The sequence below is a fragment of the Lipotes vexillifer genome, unplaced genomic scaffold (genome assembly GCF_000442215.2).
Source record: "Lipotes vexillifer unplaced genomic scaffold, Lipotes_vexillifer_v1.1 scaffold1136, whole genome shotgun sequence".
NCBI lineage: Eukaryota > Metazoa > Chordata > Mammalia > Artiodactyla > Lipotidae > Lipotes > Lipotes vexillifer.
Genome location: NW_006769631.1, coordinates 176,766 through 195,648, shown reverse-complemented (window position 1 = coordinate 195,648; position 18,883 = coordinate 176,766). Strand labels below are relative to the sequence as shown.

The 18,883-nt window shown below is 59.6% G+C and overlaps 2 protein-coding genes across 2 annotated transcripts in view; one reads left to right on the top strand and one right to left on the bottom strand.

Annotated features, from left to right (window-relative positions):
- Nucleotides 1-4,950, top strand: part of HHATL (hedgehog acyltransferase like) — a 9,282-nt gene extending 4,332 nt beyond the window's left edge. The window contains exons 7-12 of the mRNA XM_007445695.1: nt 29-200; nt 775-919; nt 1,036-1,071; nt 3,815-4,016; nt 4,422-4,563; nt 4,749-4,950. Of these exons, the coding sequence (XP_007445757.1) occupies nt 29-200; nt 775-919; nt 1,036-1,071; nt 3,815-4,016; nt 4,422-4,563; nt 4,749-4,873 (822 nt within the window). The 3' untranslated portion in view covers nt 4,874-4,950. The remainder of the gene's footprint in view (nt 1-28; nt 201-774; nt 920-1,035; nt 1,072-3,814; nt 4,017-4,421; nt 4,564-4,748) is intronic.
- Nucleotides 4,951-5,189: 239 nt separating this feature from the next.
- On the bottom strand, nt 5,190-12,604 carry KLHL40 (kelch like family member 40). The gene is made up of 6 exons (XM_007445694.1): nt 11,414-12,604; nt 9,735-9,895; nt 9,365-9,472; nt 8,990-9,175; nt 6,620-6,766; nt 5,190-5,733 (listed from the first exon to the last, which is right to left on the bottom strand). Exons 1-6 carry the CDS (start codon nt 12,566-12,568, stop codon nt 5,622-5,624), a joined length of 1,869 nt encoding a protein of 622 aa, XP_007445756.1. The 5' UTR covers nt 12,569-12,604; the 3' UTR covers nt 5,190-5,621.
- Nucleotides 12,605-18,883: the final 6,279 nt, after the last annotated feature.

The window sequence follows — 18,883 nt, the reverse complement described above, 5'->3', positions numbered from 1 at the left end:
CCCCGCTCAGGCCCTCGCCGTCCCTCAGGTGAGCCAGGTGGAGCCGGTGCGGCGAGAGGGCGAGCTGTGGCGCATCCGGGCCCAGGCGGGCCTCAGCGCGGTAGCCATCGTGGCCGTGGACATCTTCTTCCACTTTTTCTACATCCTCACCATCCCCAGTGACCTCAAGTTCGCCAGCCGCCTCCCGGACAGCGCCCTCGGTGGGTGCGCGCCGGGCCCAGCACAGGGAGGAGGACGGCCCCTCTGCGCCCCAGCGGCGGCGGAGCCACAGCTGGGGAAGCTGGCGCCCCGGGGGACAGCACCTGTCGCAGGGTGGGGGAGCGGGGATTTAGCCTTTGAAATGCATGGGACTTGGAGGTAGGTTTGCCCCGTGAGGCCGGGCGGTGGTACCAGACAGAGGCCGCCCACCTCGCCGGGGCCTGGGGCTGATTTCCCCAGCCGCATAGGGTCTCCCTGGGGCCAGCCCCACCCGCCAGGACGTGGGGGCGGGGCCTCCGTGGGGGCGGCCGGGGCGCAAGGACACCCCCACCCCCACCCCGAGCTGGGGAGAGAGTGTCCGCAGGGGAGGGCAGGGCTCCGCGCCTCCCCCGGATTTGGGAAGACCCGGGGCGGGATGGGGGACGGGGGGAAGGTCGGTGTGACGCCCCCCCCCCCCCCCCCCCCCCCGCCACGAGATGTCACGCTGGCCTCTGCCGCCGCAGGCCCGCCCCGCACCCCCTGCCTGCCCCCCCCCCCCCCCCCCGCCCCGGGGCCGTGACGACCCCTTGTCCCCAGCTGGCCTAGCCTACTCAAACCTGGTGTACGACTGGGTGAAGGCGGCCGTCCTCTTCGGCGTCGTCAACACCGTGGCGCGCCTCGACCACTTGGACCCGCCCCGGCCTCCCAAGTGCATCACAGCGCTCTACGTCTTCTCCGAGACGTGAGTGCGAGGCCCCGGGATTCGCCTCCGGGATCCCCACCTCCCCTTGGCCTCTTGCCCCAAGCCCCGGAGCTCACCTCCCGGCTGATTCCCACCCGTACGCTCTCCCCCCACAGGCACTTTGACCGTGGCATCAACGACTGGCTTTGCAGGTGAGTTGGGGTGGGGTGGGACGTCACAGCCACCCGCCAGGTGGCTGAGCAGGGCCGTGGCCAGGTGGGTCCACGTCTTCAAAGATCACCTCTGGGCCAGAGGAAGCAGGGACGGAGGGAGGAGGTCATGGCAGAGGTCGAAGTGAAAGACAGAGGTTTGGACTTGGCTGGGGCCCCTGGAGGTGAGAGAAATGCAGTGGAGACACACAGCAGGCAGCCTGGACAGCGCTTGGCAGTGGACTGAGGGCATCAGGAAGGAGAGGGCGATGACTCCCAGGAAGTCGTGTGCCCGGAAGGACTCTGGTTGAAGGAGCCGGCACAAGGGCCTGAAAGGAGCGGTCAGAGGAGCAGGAGAAAAGGCAGGACCGTGGGACACCCTGGAAGCTAAGGGAAGACCATCCTGGCATGGTAGGGGCAACTGGGTCAGATGCTGCTGGTGTCAAGGAAGCCAGAGACCGAGCGTGAGCGTGGGTGGCATGGAGGTTCTCGGCCTTTCCCTGGACAGGCAGGGGCCGGGAGGAGTCGGGTCTGGGGGTGTGGGGGACAGAGGAACCGCAGGGTAGTTCCCATGTAGACAGCTCCGGGAAGAAGCCTGGTACTGAAGGGGGACACACAGAAGTGGCCGAAGGGAGAAGTGGGTGTTTTAAAGACAGGAAATAATGGGACATGCTTGGGTGCCGAGGGGAATTATTCACTAGAAAGGAGGAAGTTGGCAGCGCAGGATAGAGGGGTGATTGATGGAGTGAGCTCCCTGAGAAGGGGCGGAGGCGATGGAACCAGGCAGAGCTCTGGCTTCGGCCACGGAGGAGGAAGAAAGGCCAGTGTGGATGCAGAAGAATGGCAGGTGAGTGTGGAAAGGTGAGGGATTCCTCCTGAAAGCTTCGGTTTTCTCCAGGAAGCAGGAGGCGAGGTCATCAGCTGAGAGATGCAGGGTTGGGGGTGGAGGGAGGCACACAGATGCTGCCTCTCTCCTCCTGCCTCGATCAGCACACCCGTTCACACGTGCAGGGGAGATGAGGTGGAGTAGCCACGGCAGAGCCTGAGAGAAGATGCTGACCAGAGAAACCGTGGCACTGACGGCTCAAGTGGGGTTGGGGGTAGTGGGTTTATGGATTCTAATATGTGAAGGTGTGGGGGTTTTCCCATCAGGGCTTCGCTTCTTGGGTGCAGGGGAGAAGAATGTGGGTGCTTGGGCTTTCCCAGGTGGGTGAGAAGGAAGAAGTGAGGGGGAAGGGCTTTTAGGTTATTTGTAACGATGACAGTTAAGAAGGGTGGTAAAAATAGGACGGGATCACAAGATGGGGAAGGTGCGGGGGAGGTCAATGAGATTTAAGAAGTGGAGCTAGGGAGTCAGGTCAGGTGGGGGGGGGGCAGGGTGAAGGATGGGAATTAGGAAGGAGTCAAACAAGTGGTGAAAAAGTTGGGGTGTGGCCATGGGAGTGGGTAACTGAGGTGGAGTGGAAAAGAAACCATTGGTGAAATGAGGAGGTCAAGGAACAGAGAGGCTGGTTATGCAATGGGTCTTCTACTGAATTTATTTAACAGCTATTTATTGAGTACCTACTACATGCCAGGCACTGTTCTAGGCACTGGGGATACAGCAGTGAACATGGCAAAGACCGTGAACTCATGGAACTTACAGCCTAGTGCAGAGAAACAGACCATAAACAGGTTAAAAAAAAAAAAAAAGATAATTTTAGAGAGTGGTAAGTGTTATGAAGAAAATAAAAGAGTGTAATGGGGTAGAAGCTTCTTTAGTTGGGGTTCGGGTAGGCCTCTGTGAGATGAACTGAGACTTGAGTGACAACAGAATTTGGAGAAGAGAATTCCAGGCAGAGGGAACAACAGGTACAGAGGCCTTAAGATAGGAACCAGCTGTGTGTGTCTGAGTATCAGAAAGACCAGTAAGGGGAGAGCATAGTGGATGAAGGGGAGAATGGTGGGCGACAGGTCAGGGAGGGAGGCAGAAACCAGATGACGTGGGCTCTTCTAGCCACAGGAAGGTGGTTGAGTTTATTCTAATTGTAATGAGGAGCTATTGCCGGAGGGTGTGATTGTGGAAGTGCGGTGAGCTGGGTTACACTCCTAAAAGATGCCTCTAGCTGCTGTGTGGACAACGGACAGTAGGGGGCAGAGGCAGAAGCAGGGAGATGACTTAAGAGGCTCTTGCCATAATCTGTGTGACAGGAGATGATCCCCTGGACTAGGGTGGTGTTAGTGGAGGATATAAGCAGTGCTCAGGACCAAGTGGGGCCCGTATAGCATTTGCTGCTCTGGATATGAGTGGAGAGGGGAATTGAGAATCCAAGATGGCACCAAGGCTTCTGGCCAGCAGCTGAATGGATGGTGGTATCGTTAGCTGAGATGGGAATGAAGTAGGTTTGGGCAGGGATGGGGGAGTTGGTCATTCATGTGAGATGTCTGGTAACAGTTGGATATATGAATCAGGAGAGAGACTGGGCTAGAGAGACAGATTTGGGGCTTGTCAACATAGAGACAGTATTCAGAGTCTGAAGGAGCTCACCTGGAGAAATGAAGGTAGCTAGAGAAGACAGGAAGTTCAAGGCTGAGCCCTCCACATTTTGAAGTTGGGTAGAGGAGGAGCAGCCACCTGAGGCCCAGGGTGTTGAATGTGCCCAGGATGATAGCATTGAGGAAGCTGCCCCCGTTGTGTATCCTTTGCCCGTCTCCCACCTGCCTTTTCCCACACGCCCACCGGCCCCTTTTCCCGCCTTGCCTGCAGGTACGTGTATGACCACGTTGGTGGGGAGCACTCTGAGGTGATCCCAGAGCTGGGGGCCACTGTGGCCACATTTGCCATCACCACTCTGTGGCTCGGACCTTGTGATACTGTCTACTTGTGGTCATGCCTTAACTGCTTTGGCCTCAACTTTGAGCTCTGGGTACAGAAGCTGGCAGAGTGGGGGCCCCTGGCACGAATTGAGGTGAGCAAGGAAGGTCTGGGGCTGGCTTGTCTGGGGCACTGGAGGGGGTGGCACTACTGCTCTCTGGAGTCTTCCAGCCACACTTGGCTGCCAGGCCAGAACTTTCTCACTACCACCCCGCTCCGGGTCGTCGGGGCAATGGCTCCCTCTGTGGGTACCTGGCCCTCCCTTCCCTTCTGCAGGGTCGGGGGGCACCCGGGCCTGGCTGTGTTGTTCAGGCCCTGCCCTCTCTCCAGAGTTCAGTTTCCCATCTTTTAACAATGAGGGAGAGCTGACCGGGGACTCTCAGGGACACAGGCATATCCCCAGGACCCAGGTGGCTACATAGGCAAGGCCTCTGACCCGCCACGTCCTCTTTCCCCTGGGCCTCTTACCTCACTGCCTGTGTTTCCCTGGACCCAGCAGGCCTCTCTGTCGGAGCAGATGTCCCGCAGGGTCCGAGCCATCTTTGGGGCCGTGAACTTCTGGGCCATCATCATGTACAACCTTGTAAGCCTGAACAGCTTTGAGTTCACAGAGCTGGTCGCCCAGCGCCTGCTACTCACAGGTGAGGGACGGGGGATACGGAATATGCCAGGTATCAACCTCAAGGACTGTGACCTCCTGAAATGTCCCCACCCCACCGCGATCCCCAGGGACTCAGCAGGGAGGGACAGTCAGGCGGGCAGAGAGAAGAGTCACTGGGGGAAAGGGGAGCTGCTTCCAGGCGCGCGTGACCTCTTCCCCACACAGGGTTCCCCCAGACCACGCTGGCCGTCCTGTTTGTCACCTACTGTGGTGTCCAGCTGGTGAAGGAGCGAGAGCGAACCCTGATGCTGGAGGAGGAGCAGAAGCAGGACAAAGAGAAGCCCGAGTAGGGGAGAGGGGGAGGGATGGGCTCTGCCCAGCTGTTCCTGGGAGGGGCCTGACTGATAGAATAAAAGACTTTTTACCGCGCTTGGGCTCTTCCCTGCCCCTTCCTCTAGCAGTCTCCTGGCTCCCTGTCCAGGCTGGATGAGAAGCTGGAGGTTCAGGGAGGGGGCTCAAGCTCTTGGCGCAAAGAGAACGTGTAGGAGACACACGCGGAGGGCAGAGACCACCGACCTTGGCAGCCCAGCAGCTGAATACGGAAGCCCCAGGTCTTCACACCACCTGGTCGCTGACGCTTGCAGCCCCTGATCCCAGACCCCGAGCTGCTTGCTCGGAAGGCACTTTATTCTTCTTACAGGAGACTTACCCAGGCTGCAAGGTGCACCCGATAGGGAACCCCCCCGCCCCCTGATAGGCGAGGAGACAGTTCTGTGGGGAGTTTATGGGCACACACAGCCAGGCCGGGGCTGGGCCGGGATGCAGCCTGACCACCCCCCCGAGGTTATGCCTCATGGACCAGGAACACGGGGGATATGGAGACACCGGAGAGGCCAAAAGTTTCTCGTCCCTGCCCGAAAGGCTAGCTCCAGGCAGCGATTTCCCTTTCCTGGCTGAAGCGCCCCTCGGGCACTGTGACGGGATGGGATACAGGTGGACTTTGCCTCTCCCAGACTCCTCCCTGGAGCCCCCAACCCAGAAGGCCGGGCCTGTGTGGGCTGCAGCATGGGGGGCGCGCAGTCAGGTCCTCTGGGCGGGTCACAGCTTGGTCAGGCGCAGCACGTTGAGCCGTACAGGTAGGAAGGTGGCGCCAGCGGCATAGGTGATCTCCCGCAGCACCCCCTCCCACTTCTTCTCATCCTCATTGTACCTGGGGTGGGAGGAGTGGAGACAGGGACGAGGAGCTCGGTCAGCCAAGTCCCGGGTGGGACCCAGCAGGGAGGGGTGGCTGGGTGCAGTAGGCCACCCCTGGGGAGTGCCGCCCCCCAGCCTCAGGCCCATCTCCAGGAAGGCCAGCTCCTGGAGAGCGCCCACGCTCCGGGAAAGGGGTCCCACCCCCAAAGAACACCTGCCCTACCTTCCAGGAAGAGCCCCCTCTCAGGAAGCCCACACTCCTTGAAGTCCACCTCCCTCCAGGAAGGTCTGCACCTCCCCAAACCCCTCCTCTTGAGAATTTCTGTACTCAACTCTCCGAGAAGTCCCCCCCCAAGCCCCGTCCTGCCCTCCCAGCAGCACTGCCCTCTAGAGGCTGCCTGCAGCACTGAGCATCACTGAAGGTTCAGAAGCTGCCCCAGGCTGCCGAAACCTCTCCCCTCCACCCCCAGCTAGGACCAGCCATAGAAGCAATGGCTCTGAGAAGCCGGGATCCAGCTACTCCTCAATCCCGAGCCAGCTCTCCCCGTCAGGAGGGAGGGGAGAGGGAAGAGCTGGCTGCCTCTCAGGGCCAGCTCTCAGGGCAGCCTCAGTCTGCCTCCCTGGGGCCCGGTTCTGTGGGTCTGGGCCCTAACCTTGGCACCAGGTCCTGACTGACACTGTCGATGCCCCACAGGGGGGCATGGTGCCATGTGTGCAAACCCAGACTTCCCCAACAAACTGGAGAGACCCTGGGCTGAGCGAGGCATGTCTGCTGCCCTGTCCCCACAGGATTTCCTGGAGGAGGGGTCAGCTCTGCCCACAGATAGAGCCTGCTGGGCGCTGCCTCGGTGCCCAGCTGGCCTTGCTCACGATTCCCCTCACTTCCCTAGGGCCAGGCTCACCTCCAGATGTCGTTGAGCTCTGTGGGAACCAGCTCCCCGGACTCAGTCTCCAGTGTGGCAAAGCCGCCGATGGCATAGAGCGTGCCCGCCAGGCTGACCAGGCTGAGCGAGCTGCGCTCTTGCGGGAAGGCCTCAAAGGGCGCCCACCTGGCAGGAAGGAGGGGGCGTGAGGAGGTGCCTCACACCCCGCCCCCGGGGGGGCCGCAGCGAGCCCAGTGACTGTCGCCCGCCAGCACTCACAGCTTCAGCTGCACCCTGCAAAATCCGACTCCCAGGCACCCGTGCTCCCAGCACAACCTGCTTCCTGACCTCTTAGGAATGCCCTCTGGTCTTCACTTCTTCCCCATTCTCTTGCCCCTCCCGTTTCCCTCCACTGTCCCCTTGTCATTCCATCTAACCTGCCCCATGAAACCCACCAGGGCTCTCCCCAATGTCCCGCCTTTGCTCCTGAACCAACTCCAGCTTGCTACCTCAGTGACCATCGAGACCGTCCCTTGCACTCCTGCCCCGTCCCTTTTCTCCCCTTCACGGCCCAGTGACTCTCAAGGTGCCTTCACTCCCCTCCCCTGGCTCCCGAAGTTGGCTCTTCATCCCTCCAAAACTGCCCTCGGGTCCCCAGCCACCACAGGGCTCTGGAATCCAGGGTCCACGGTACGCACTTCTGCTGATGTGACTGTCTTCACTTCCCACCTCCCAGCCTCACCTCTTGGGATTCCTTGCTGAATAATGCATCTGCCCCTGCTGCTCCCAGGGCTTGGGCCTCGGCTTTTCCCACTAACATCCTCTCTCCTGAGGGAGCTTGTCCCCTCCGAGTACTGTCCCCCCTCCCCAGATCTCACCCTCGAGCTCTCTCTTTGCCCTAGTGGGCTCCTCCTGGACACCCAGGCACCTCAAATCCACATGTTTTAACTCGACCCTCACTTTTCCTACCTAACTCCAACAGTTCTTCAATAAATGACCTCTTTGGGACTTCCCTGGTGGCACAGTGGTTAAGAATCAGTCTGCCAATGCAGGGCACACGGGTTCGAGCCCTGTTCTGGGAAGATCCCACATGCTGCGGAGCAACTAAGCCCGTGCGCCACAACTACTGAGCCTTCGAGCCACAACTACTGAGCCCGCGTGCCACAACTACTAAGCCCGCGTGCCACAACTACTGAAGCCCGCACGCCTGGAGCCCGTGCTCCTCAACAAAAGAAGCCACCACAATGAGAAGCCCGCGCACCACAATGAATAGTAGCCCCCGCTTGCCGCAACTAGAGAAAGCCCGCGCGCGGCAACGAAAACCCAACGCAGCCAAAAATAAATGAATAAATTAATTTAATAAATGACCTCTCACCCTCACTCAAAAGCGTCCACCTCTCCCTCTCACCCCCACCATCCAATCGATTGCTACATCCTATTTCTTGTGTCTGCTAAACTCCTGCTACTGAGTATGGTCCATGGACTGGCAGCGTCAGCATCACCAGGGAGTTTATTAGAAATATACTGAGGTCCCTCCCCATACCTGAGAATCAGAATCTGCGTTCAGAGCGTGATCCCCAGGGATCCATGGGCACATGAAAAGCGCTGGCCTAAGTCTTTCTCCAGTGCATCCTCTCTGCCCCATCCCTGCTGTACCCCCAGCTCCAGACCACCACCACTTCTTGCGATACAGCTACACCCCTGCCTCCTAGGAAATCCCTAATCTCTTCTCTACATGAGCTGCCATGAGGCATCTCAGGAGAACACAGAAGGGAGCTTAAAGCCCATCAGAGGCATTTCATTACTCTCAGGATAAAGTCCCTCAGCCCGACTGCCCCCTCTCCAGCCCCAGTACCCACAATCCCCACCTCCCTTCACCCACCACACTCCATCCAACCTGACCAATGCTCCCTCCTCCAATGAGCCTGCCTTTTTTCCTCCTAAATGCCTTGGCACCAGCCTTCCTTTGCCTTCGGGCATCCTTCTCCCACCACCTCTTTAGCTGGCTGAGTCCAACTGGTCTGCCAGCTCAGTTTTCTTCCCGATCTCCCAGGGCAGGGCAGCTTCTGTCTCAGTCACTGCTGTATCCCTAGCACCAGGCCAGCGCCTGGTACGAGTCTCTGAATGAGGAACCTGGCATCTCCGAGGAGCTCTCTCCTGCAGACCAGGCTGGCCACAACCCTTGTGGGGGAAGCCCACCTCACTGCTGATCAGAGTAGAGGGGCTAGTTCTGTGCTGATGTCCAAGCTGCACAGTGGAGACTCAAGACAGAGGCTATGTTTCCTGCCAGGGCAGACACAGAGAGGGCTGACATAGGCGCAAAGCCACACAGCCAGGCTGGTACAGTGGGGCCCTTCGTCCCTGGCTGTCCAGCGGAACGGGGGCAGGGAGGGGGGGAAGCAGCCATACTTGCCGTCCACGATGTTGTACACCTCAGCTGAACTGGTCAGCCCTGTGTCTGTGACCCCAGCAGCCACAAAAATGCGGCCGTCATGGATGGTGGCACCGAAGAGTGAGCGCGCAGTCTTCATGGGGGCCAGCTCCCTCCACTCGAACTTCTTAGGGTCATAGACGCACATCTTGTTCAGGCACTTCCTGTGGTGGGGGTGGGGGGGCAGTGAGTGAGAAGCAGGAGGCGGGAGCAGAGCCGCCTCTTCCCTTGGCCCAGTCCCTCCAGCTGCCTCGCAAGGCAGTCAGGACAGACCCCTGACAGCCTCGGGGAGACTCTGCTTCCGTTCTACCCGCCGACCCGGCTGCTGCACTCCTTCCTGGCCCGCGCCTCACCTGTCGCTACCCTTGCCGCCAATGACGTAGACGAGGTCCATATGCGAGAGCACAGAGTGGGCGTACACGGCATAAGGCAGCGGGTCCGATTCGCCCCATTTGAACGACCTAGAGGGGAGGGGAGTAGGGCGCTCTCAGCCCCCGTCTCTGCAACCACCCACCACCCAACACACATTGGGACGCCCCCGATTCGTTACCGGAACTCCCAGACCTCTCAGCTCCTCGCTCCCACCCCACCTGCCAGCCCCGCCCAGCCCCTACCCAAGCCCGCCTCCGCCCCTAGCCCTGGGCTCTCGCTCCCCCGCCACGCCCCGCCGCCGTCCTGGACCAGCCCCCAGGCTCCTCGGCCCCGCCCCCAGGCCGCGCTCACAGCCTGTCGTAGCACATGACCGAGTCCAGGCTGCGCTCGTCGTCCCTGAGCTCTCGGCCGCCGACCACGTAGATGGAGTTAAGAGCCTCTCCCAGGCCGAAGAGGCAGCGCGGCGAGGGCAGCGGCGGCATCCCCAGCCACTCTGAGTCCAGGTGGTCAAACTGCGGGCCGGGTGGCCAGTCAGCGACCGCCCCCCACGTCCCCCACCAACCCACTGCCCCAGTCGCAGCCCGGCCCCACCGCAGCCCCGTCTGGCCACCCCCAGGTCACAGAGGAGTCCGGGTCTCCAGGTAGGGCCAGCGCAGACTGGAGGCGGCGCCTGGAGACAGTGCCTGTCCTCCTATCAGGCTGAGAACAGCCGACCGTCCCACGCCCCGTAGGTGCCGGGAGACCACCGTTATAGCACCGTGATGGGGCATCCCATACAGAGCTGAGAAGGGGCCTCTGAGAGGGAGGCCCAGCTGCCGTCCTGGCCTTGCCCGGTACAACTCCTGAACTGAGGCCTGCCTGCTCCCTGATTTCCACTCCATCCCACTGCACAGGCAACATCCAAATACAGCCACTCACCCCTTAAAATCTACAGTGTAAGTCTGCGACCCTGTGTACCCCAACAGGTTTTTTGTTTTTTGTTTTTCCTTTGCTGGAGCACCCCTGCGGCTTGTGGGACCTTAGTTTCCCCACCAGGGGTTGAACCTGAGCCCCTGGCAGTCAGAGTGGAGTCCTAACCACTGGCCCGCCAGGAAATTTCCCCCAACAGTCTATTAATAACCATACTAGGGGCTCACCTTTTGGGAGAGTTTTCTGAGGGCTGAGCACTGTGCTGTTGAACACTTTATAACCATCAATTAACCTTCAAACAACCTTATCAAGCAAGGAAGAATAATATCCCCATTTAGGAACAGAGGCCCGGAGAGAATAAACAATGTGCCCATGATGTGCCTTGGCTGGTAGAGATGCCCCCCCTCCCACCTGCCCCAGCTTAACCCTGGCACCACACTGCCCCTCACCCCTCTCAAACCTGGTCAGGCCTCACTAAGCACACCACCCACTACAGGCTCCTTCCCATCTCCGTCCCCTGCTCACTGGTTCCCAGCCAGAAGCACTGCACCCTCCCCTCCATGTCCCCAAATTCACCCAACTAGCAAGGCTCACACCTACATGGCCAGTCACCAGAAAACCATTCCTGCCCTCTGAGATCCCACTGTCACATTATAAATTGGACTGGGCACCCCACTCTCCTGGTCCTTCCTGGGCCTCAGTTTCCCCATCTGTGCAATGGGAAAGCAAGGGAGGATGGTCCCTTTGTTTGAGACACTCCGTTCCACATTCCAGTCCCGGCCTCACGCACAGTTGTTGGCCAGGACCCCTACACTGACCTTGTTCTTCCTTCTCACTGTCTCTGACCCCAACCGCTGTGCAGAGCTAGGGCCTCCAACATATCAGACCATCCTGAGGCTGACATCTCTCTGAAACTGAGACACCAAAGTTACGCATCTTATTGTCAACTGCCTATAACTATCTTCAGCCTTCAGGCAAGCGGCTGTCAGTCATCCTCCCCGGCCTACATCTCAGCCTAGACCCAATGACGTTCCCCAACGGGTAGACACAGGCCTCTCCTGGGCCCCAGGGCTGCCCAGAAATCAGAACTGGCCACGCCCCTCCCAAGGCTGGCCAGGCACCTGCAAGAAGTAAGCACTCATGGGGTCCTCTTTGTTGTCCTCATTGTAGAAAAGGCCCCCAGCCACGAAGACCTGGTTCTCCTTGGTCACTAGACTGACGTGGTTCTTGGGTATCTGGGTGGAGAGGGAGGCACAGTAGCACTCGTTGGCTGCCGGGTCATAGGCCACGGCGCCCTCCGCGCTGATCATGAAGATGAGGTCCCGTAGGAACATGCCAAAGCGCAGGGTGTCATTGAGGATCCCGGGTAGGACGCGCTCGGCCTCCTCTTCATCCTCCTCCGCCTTGGCGTCGGCCGTGTCCTTGTCAGTGGCCTTGGCCCCCGCTGCCTCTTTCCCCTTCTCCTGCTTGCGCAGCACGGTGATGCGGCCCTCGTGTGCGTCCTTCACCATCTGCACCTTGCGCAGCAGCTCAGGCTGGGCACGCACGAGAGGGTGGCGCTCCACGCGGCTCTCTAGGAAGGCGCGCGGCAGCAGGCGGCAGCGCACGCTCTCGAAGACGGTGGGCAGCGAGCGCTGGCGCTCGGCCTGCCCCTCGGCGTCGCCGCTGCTTGCCCATCTCATCACCGCCTCGAACACGGCCTCCTCCTTCTCCACGTTGAGGCCATCGCTGGAGATGATGGCGATGAGCTCGTCAGCCGAGAGCCCGAGGAAGTCGGCGTCGCGGGCCACCAGCGAGAAGCGCGCGCAGATGAAGTCGCGGGCGGCCACGGCAAGGCGCGCGCAGTCGAGCAGGAGGCCTAGGCGGAAGACCGCCAGGCAGTTGGCGAGGCACAGGCGCTTCTGCAGGAAGGACACGCAGATGGTGAAGATGGATGGGATCTGGAAGCGGTGCGCCGTGGCGAACAGGTCCTGCACGCTTGCCTCGTCCAGCGCGATCTCTGACGTGTACAGGTAGTGTAGCACCTGGGCCACCACGCCAGGGGACACCTCCTCCAGGCGCAGCTCGCCCGCGCGCTCGGGCTCGGCCAGGAAGCGCGCCCGGAAGTAGGGGCTGCAGGCAGCCAGCACCAGGCGGTGGCAGGGGAACTCGCGCTCACCCACCCGCACCACGCAGTCGAGGAACTTGCCGTGGTCCAGCATGTCCTTGAGCCCGTCCTGCAGGAGCGTCTGCTGGTACAGCCGCTGCTCCTCCGCCTGCTCCAAGCCCGACGCCATGGTGGGTGGCCTTCTCTCTGCACTCCCTGCCTTCTTGCTGGGTCGCGCACAGTCTACGCAGCTGTCTGAGCCGGACTATATATAGAGGTGGACTGGGCCCTGTAAGGCGAGCTGCCTGGCCTCCTGCACATGACGCAGAGGGGACAGCTGGGCTGAGGCCCCCTCCCAGAGCAGTCTTGACTCAGCCCAGGGGCTCATGGGATAGGGGTGGGGTGTCTCTGTCCTCCCTGAAAGATGAGGGCCTCGCTGTCCCATTTCTAAACGGAGCACAGAGAGGCTTTGACGGCTTTCCTTGGCTGGGTGATACCTCTCAGGGGAGGGGATGACCCAAGCTCCGCCCCTCAATCCAAGGAGAGGGAAGCCTTTGAGTCCCTCTTCCAGGGTCTCCCTTCCTTCATGCCTTCTCCGCCTTTCTGCCCAGGTGCCTCTAGCCTCCTCCTTGGAGTGTATCTTGCTCCAGCCACCCCTGGACGCAGTGTGCTTGGGTTTCCTGCTCAATGAACTTGGGCATGGGGACCCCGCTGCCTCAACTTTAAAGTGGGAAGACTTTTCCCCTTTCTGCCCCAGCTCTGAGAGCCTCCTTGGACTGTGCAAGAAAGCAAGAAGGTACTTAAATAAACAAGGTCACCACTTTCCTGTGGGTCCTGGGAAAGCCAGATCACTCTGTTGAGCCTCAGTTTCCCTTCCTACACAGCGAGGAGATGGGCGAGTTCAATGTTAAGGGCCTCAGTTCTTCTGAGATTCGGAAGCACTGAGGTTCCGTGTCCCTGCGAGTACATTCGCACAGGGTTTAACCCTGTAAGTCGTCAGACATGCCAGAAGATTTAATTTCATAGGATTCAACTCTTCTAGGTGTTTAAACCCCCAGGGATCAAAAAACAAACATAACACTCAGTTTAATATTCCAGGAAAGCTGTCTATGCTCGGTTTTTGGTCCATACTAAGCTTGGCCTGAGCCTGCGCAGCCTTGGGGCCCCTGCACCCTGTCTAGCATGTATGGAATCAGGGTAGAGGTCTGGGACGGCCGGTCCCGATGCCCACCCTGCTGTGGACCCCTGACCACCCTCCCCCTACCCGACACATGCACACACACACATCAGCCTCAGCCGCCAAGATTAACTTGTTCCCGAAGTGCCAGAGGCTGCAGCTGTGGGTTAAATTTAGCCCCCGAGACACTGGTGTGAACTGTTATGGGGCATATTCTCCCGCCATTCTTCTGAGTCACTTGTTTATAACCTCAGGCTTGCAGCGGGCAGGGGGCATTGGCGAGGGGGCCTCAGGCTGGGCCAGGACTGAGTCAGCTCCCCGTTTTCTGATCTCAGTGATGTCACTGAGACATCTCACACAAGGACATGCCCAGGGATCGGATGTGGGAGGGAGGAAGCAGGACTCCAGGGCTTGTAGTTGAATCAAAGGAAACTGTCATCTCACTTCACCCTTTTAAACGGTACGGCGCTGGGCTTCTCAGCAGAAACGCGCCAGCATCTAAAATTCTGAGGGCAATGATTTCCAGCCTGAATTCTAGACCCAGGCAAACTCATTCCTGTGTCAGGGTGAAAGAGTGAGTCAAGCTCTTTGGAATTTAATCCCCTGAAGTGGTCCTGAGGAGAAGGGAAAGTTTAGGGTTAGGAAAAAGGAGCCCACCAAGACATAAACCTTCTAGAAGTTAAAGATCTCTGCAATGAACTGAAAGGGATACAGTCTCGGCAAAGTGGGACAGGGAACCACTGGCTGGGGGATGTTGTTAGGCAGTTTCTCAAGTCTTCTCATGGGAGCTGGTTGCAGTGTGTGCACCCCGTGCAGGGTTATCTTGCTGCACGGCTCCCTGGTTACAAGAGTGATGAAATCGATGGAACACCCGCCGTGTTTGCACATATTGGAAGGAAAACTGAATTTATAGCAAAGGGTTTGGGAACGCAGCAGTGATAAGGACATAGAGACCGAAGCAAATCACGCTTAAGAGAGACAAAAGTAAAACGTTGTGCAAGAAAGGAAATGGAATCGTATTCTATTATATGGCTTGGTTGTGATCAGTGTTTACACAGTCATAATAATGTACCCACTAGATATTACTCTAACCCCAAATAATAATATAACCATGCTGGGAGGAAGGAGGAAGGGAACTTGTGTGCATAGTGTTTGTGCGTGTCATGGGAGTGATGAAGAAATACATCAGTAGCTGATGCCTAAAAGTGAAAAAAATCAGGAAAGTAGCGTTGGAGGTGTGCTTTTTGTGGGCATGAGAACACCCAAAATACCAACTGAATTGGAGCTGCTCGCCTACCGGGAGTTGGAGAGGGGCAGGTGCAGGGGCACTGTAGGTTTTTGTTAAAAAACGAAAGTTCTAGAATATCAATATTTGGCTTCTTCAACTATGCCCAGGTAAAACTGTAATTTTAAAAAATAGATATTTTCCCAGGGATTCTATAGAAAATAATGCCTGTGGCCTCAGGCCGTTGCTCACAGCACGGTGGGGTCGAAGGGAGGAGGCCATGGGGAGAGGCAGCAGACAGACCACCGATGGACGGGTAATAGAGGGGAAACAGAGAGAAGCTGAATCCCCACAAGACACTGCAGGAGCAGCCAGGCCCGCAGGCCTGACAGCAAGCTTCAGTTTTAGGGTGACTTGAGCGAGCCCCTGTTCCCTTCAGAGAAGTGGGACTGTGTGGAAGGCAACGTCCCCATCCTGGGGATGTGTACCCCCTCTCTGGCTGGTTAGTGAACCCACCCACCAGCCTCCTCCCCTAGCCCTTCCCGGTTACCCCCCTCTCCAGGTATCTGGGACCAAGTGCCACATACATGGGGGCCTCAGTCACCGCGTGTCACCACAGCCTAGAGTCCTATCCCGCACAGAGCCAGCGCTCCAGTGAAATAATTCTTGGAGGTCCGCAGGGAGAGCCGCCTGCCCCCTCCTCGGAGTCCGCTACCTGTCTTCCATCTGCGATGTCCTCCCGGGTGCTGACATCTGGCTCCTTCAGACCTCAGCTCCCGACTCTGGATGCTCCCCAGGAGTCCAGCCCACCCTCAAGGGAGGGAGACGGGGTGTGCAGATGCTCGGGGCACGGGTGTCCACGTGGTCTTCGGCCAAGCTGTCAGGTTCCGCGCTACCCTTGCTCTGGTCCAAGTCTCTTCGGCCAGTAGTCAGGGCGGCAACGTGTAAAGAAGAGGCTGGGCCAAGGGACAGTTGTACTGCCTTTATTCCCCTTCACTGTCCTCACCCTCCTGCTGTCGCCCGCACGCTCTGGGGCTGTGGGGTGGCCACATAGGGCCAGACATCAAGGGTCCACATGCCTGGGCACAGCCGTTCTGCCACCGAGCCACCCGAGGGGTGCTACGTTGGCCGTGGTGGAACGCCTCAGGATCGGAGGCTCAGGTTCTGCCCCCGGCCTGGGTTCCTAGGGCTTGAGGCCCACCTCATCTCTCTGGCCACTCACCTCCAGCTGGCCCAGGGCCGGGGAGTACAAGGGGAGCCGGGGAGAGGGCAGGCCCAGGTTCTGGGCTTGAGGTCTTGGCCAAATGGGCTGAGAAGTCCAGCTGGACAGAGGGACGCCCTGGCAGATCTCCAGTGGGAGGTGATGATCCCAAGCCCCCTCCCCACCACCAGCCCTGGGAAGCGGGTATGATGCCCAGTCCCCTCACTCCAATACCCAGGTGCTTGTTAATTTGTTTTAACAATGAAAAAGGAAATGTAAAAGCTGGTAAAACAAGAACCCCTATCCATACTGGCACTGCTGAGGTACGATTATTGCTTCAGACCCTTGTGGTCTGGCCAGAAAGGAGCTCCCACCAACACTGGCCCAAGGGGGAGAGAGCATTTAGCACCAGGGACACAGGGTTCCTGTCCCCGCTGGGGTAGGGGTCTCCCAGGAGAGGGGTTGGCCGTGCCCACCTACAGCTACAATGACCATTTGACCAGTGCCCAGCCTGCTGTCTGGACCCCTCTTGTGCCCTGAGAGGGGAAGTGTACAAGAACAGGAGACCCAAGTCCTGGGACAGGGTCTTGCTACCAGCTCCCCACACCCATCTCCAGCCTCTGCTTGTCAAAGTCTGGCCTCATGGACCAGAGGCCCAGCCTGGCCAGGGTCCCCTAGGCTCACTAAGGCTGCAGGGAGGGTAGCAGGTGACAGGGCCGCCAGCCCCTATGGGAGACCCCGGCGTCAGCAACAGGGGGTGGAAAACTCATTGGAGTCCCAGCCTACAGCCCATTCGGGGAGATCAGACTTTTCTTAGGAAAATGTGGGCCAGCTCTGAAGCTGCCAGGCACTGGGACCTGAGGTTAGAAATAGCAAAGGGAAGGGGGAAGCAGGGAGGGGAGGACCCTGAGGATGTCATGGAAGCCCAGAGATCACAGGGTGCAGGAGAGGAAAAGAGCTACAGTAAAGCAGGAGCCTGAGAGACACAGCGCTGACCCCATAAGAGGCTGGAATTCCCAGCCTTGGCGTGGGGGGAGCCTCAGTACTGGGAGCCAGACAGGGAGCTTTCCCCTCTCACGGAGGGGACCGCTTTTTCTCCCCAGAGGACAGCAGGGGCGTCTGAGGGTGCGTACATAGACTCTGGCTGGCACTGTTCCTGCTACAGCCCGAAACTCAACCGGGCCAGGGCACTGCCCCCTCTAAGCCCAGAGAACCATCTGGGCTGTGTGGCTTGGATTCTAAATCCTCAAATCACTCGGGCTCCTTGGGCTTGCCCACATCTGTACATAATAAAGTGCTTCGTTTATTGATGATTAAAATGTCCCCAGCCCCCTGCCCCAGTGCCATGGGCCTTACAAGGAAGTCAGAGGGGTCCTGACCCCCTCAGCCCTTGGGCTGATGGGGCCAGCCCCCCCCCCCCAACCCGCCCCCTGGGCTCAGGCCTCTTCCCACTCCAGCCATGCTGGGAAGGTGGTGACGCGGGGGCAGTCGAGGGGTTTAAGGTGCAAAGAGTATAACAGACAAAACTGTATAAACACAATAGGAAAGAGCTTAACTAGGAAACAGGTAGCTTATGGAACCTTCCTCCCCATTTCAAAGGCAGGAACGGAGACGTTAAATGCCAACAAAAAAGGATGTCCTATTAGTGCTGGCCTCGCGAGGGCAAGCGTTGGGCACAGGCTGGGTGGGGCTCTCCCGGTACCCCCGACCCCGACCCCCAGGGCCTGATCATGCAGGCTCCTCGCTCCACCCATGAGCACAGAGGCGCAGGAGGGACGAGGCCGCTGGACACCAGCCAGGGGCAGGCTGTGGCCAGGCCCAGGGAGTGGCTGAGGCCTGTGCTGCCTTCCAGGAGCAGAGACAGACACAGACGCAGACGTCTCTAGCGTGGGAGATTCGGCTGGGGCAGCTGGTGAGGGGTGGGCTGCTCCGTGAACAGCTGCCCTGCCCCCTGCCCCACTGATAGCACCTTGAAACCTCAGAACATCTGCCCGGGCCTGCTCCTTAGGGCCCTGGTCCCTGGGGTCCACCCATGTGCAGGGGCTCCTGGGCTGCAGTGCCTCGGGGCTGGTGCTGTGGGAGCCAGCCCGTCCGCCCACCCAGGGCCTGGCCCACCACACCCTGAGGCCCGGCAGCTCCTGGGGACATCTTCCCCAGGACTCAGGGCCCTTGGTGCAGCCGGGGGCAGGTCGGGGATGCCGTGGGGAAAGCAAATGCCTGGGGTCCAGCCCCCGCCCGCCCCCCTCCCCACGGTGCGCAGCTGCAGTCGTCGCATCTCGCCACGCACGCCCACCCCACACAACCCCTGGCGTCCGGGCCCAAGTCCCTGCCTCAGCATCCGCAGCCCTCACAGTGGGCCCACAAGTCCTCCAAAGGGGGATGGCACCCCAACTTTTCCCCAAACCCTCTGGGATGAGGGGCGAGTGAGGGGGCCCAGGATGGGCGGGGATGAGCAGCTGAAGGTGACCTGGGCTGGGCCTGGCCACCACCCTCTGGCTGAGGCCTCAGCGGAGCAACCAGTCACACCTGCTCCCCAGGTCCCTCCCCACCCGTACCTGCTGCCTCCAGCGCCCCCCTCACCTGGAGGGGGATGCTGTCAAGAGTTTCCTCTCTTTTCGCTTTCCTTCACTTCCAGAAAACAAACAGACAAAAAGTAAAGGCTTCAAGGAGCCGCTGAAAGGGGGCACTTGGGAGTGAGGTGTCCTCTGCCAGCTCCGGGGGCTGCCAGCCCGCACAGCCCCCAGGGTCAGAGGCCCCGAGCAGAGCGTGTCCAGCCAACCCTGGAGGTGTTGCTCCCCCCCGCCCCGCCCCACGAGGACGAGTGGAGGGTCCTGGGCCCGTGCAGCAGGCAGGCAGTTAGTTGTTGGTGTTCAGCCTCCCGCCGGGGCTGGCAGCGGTGGGG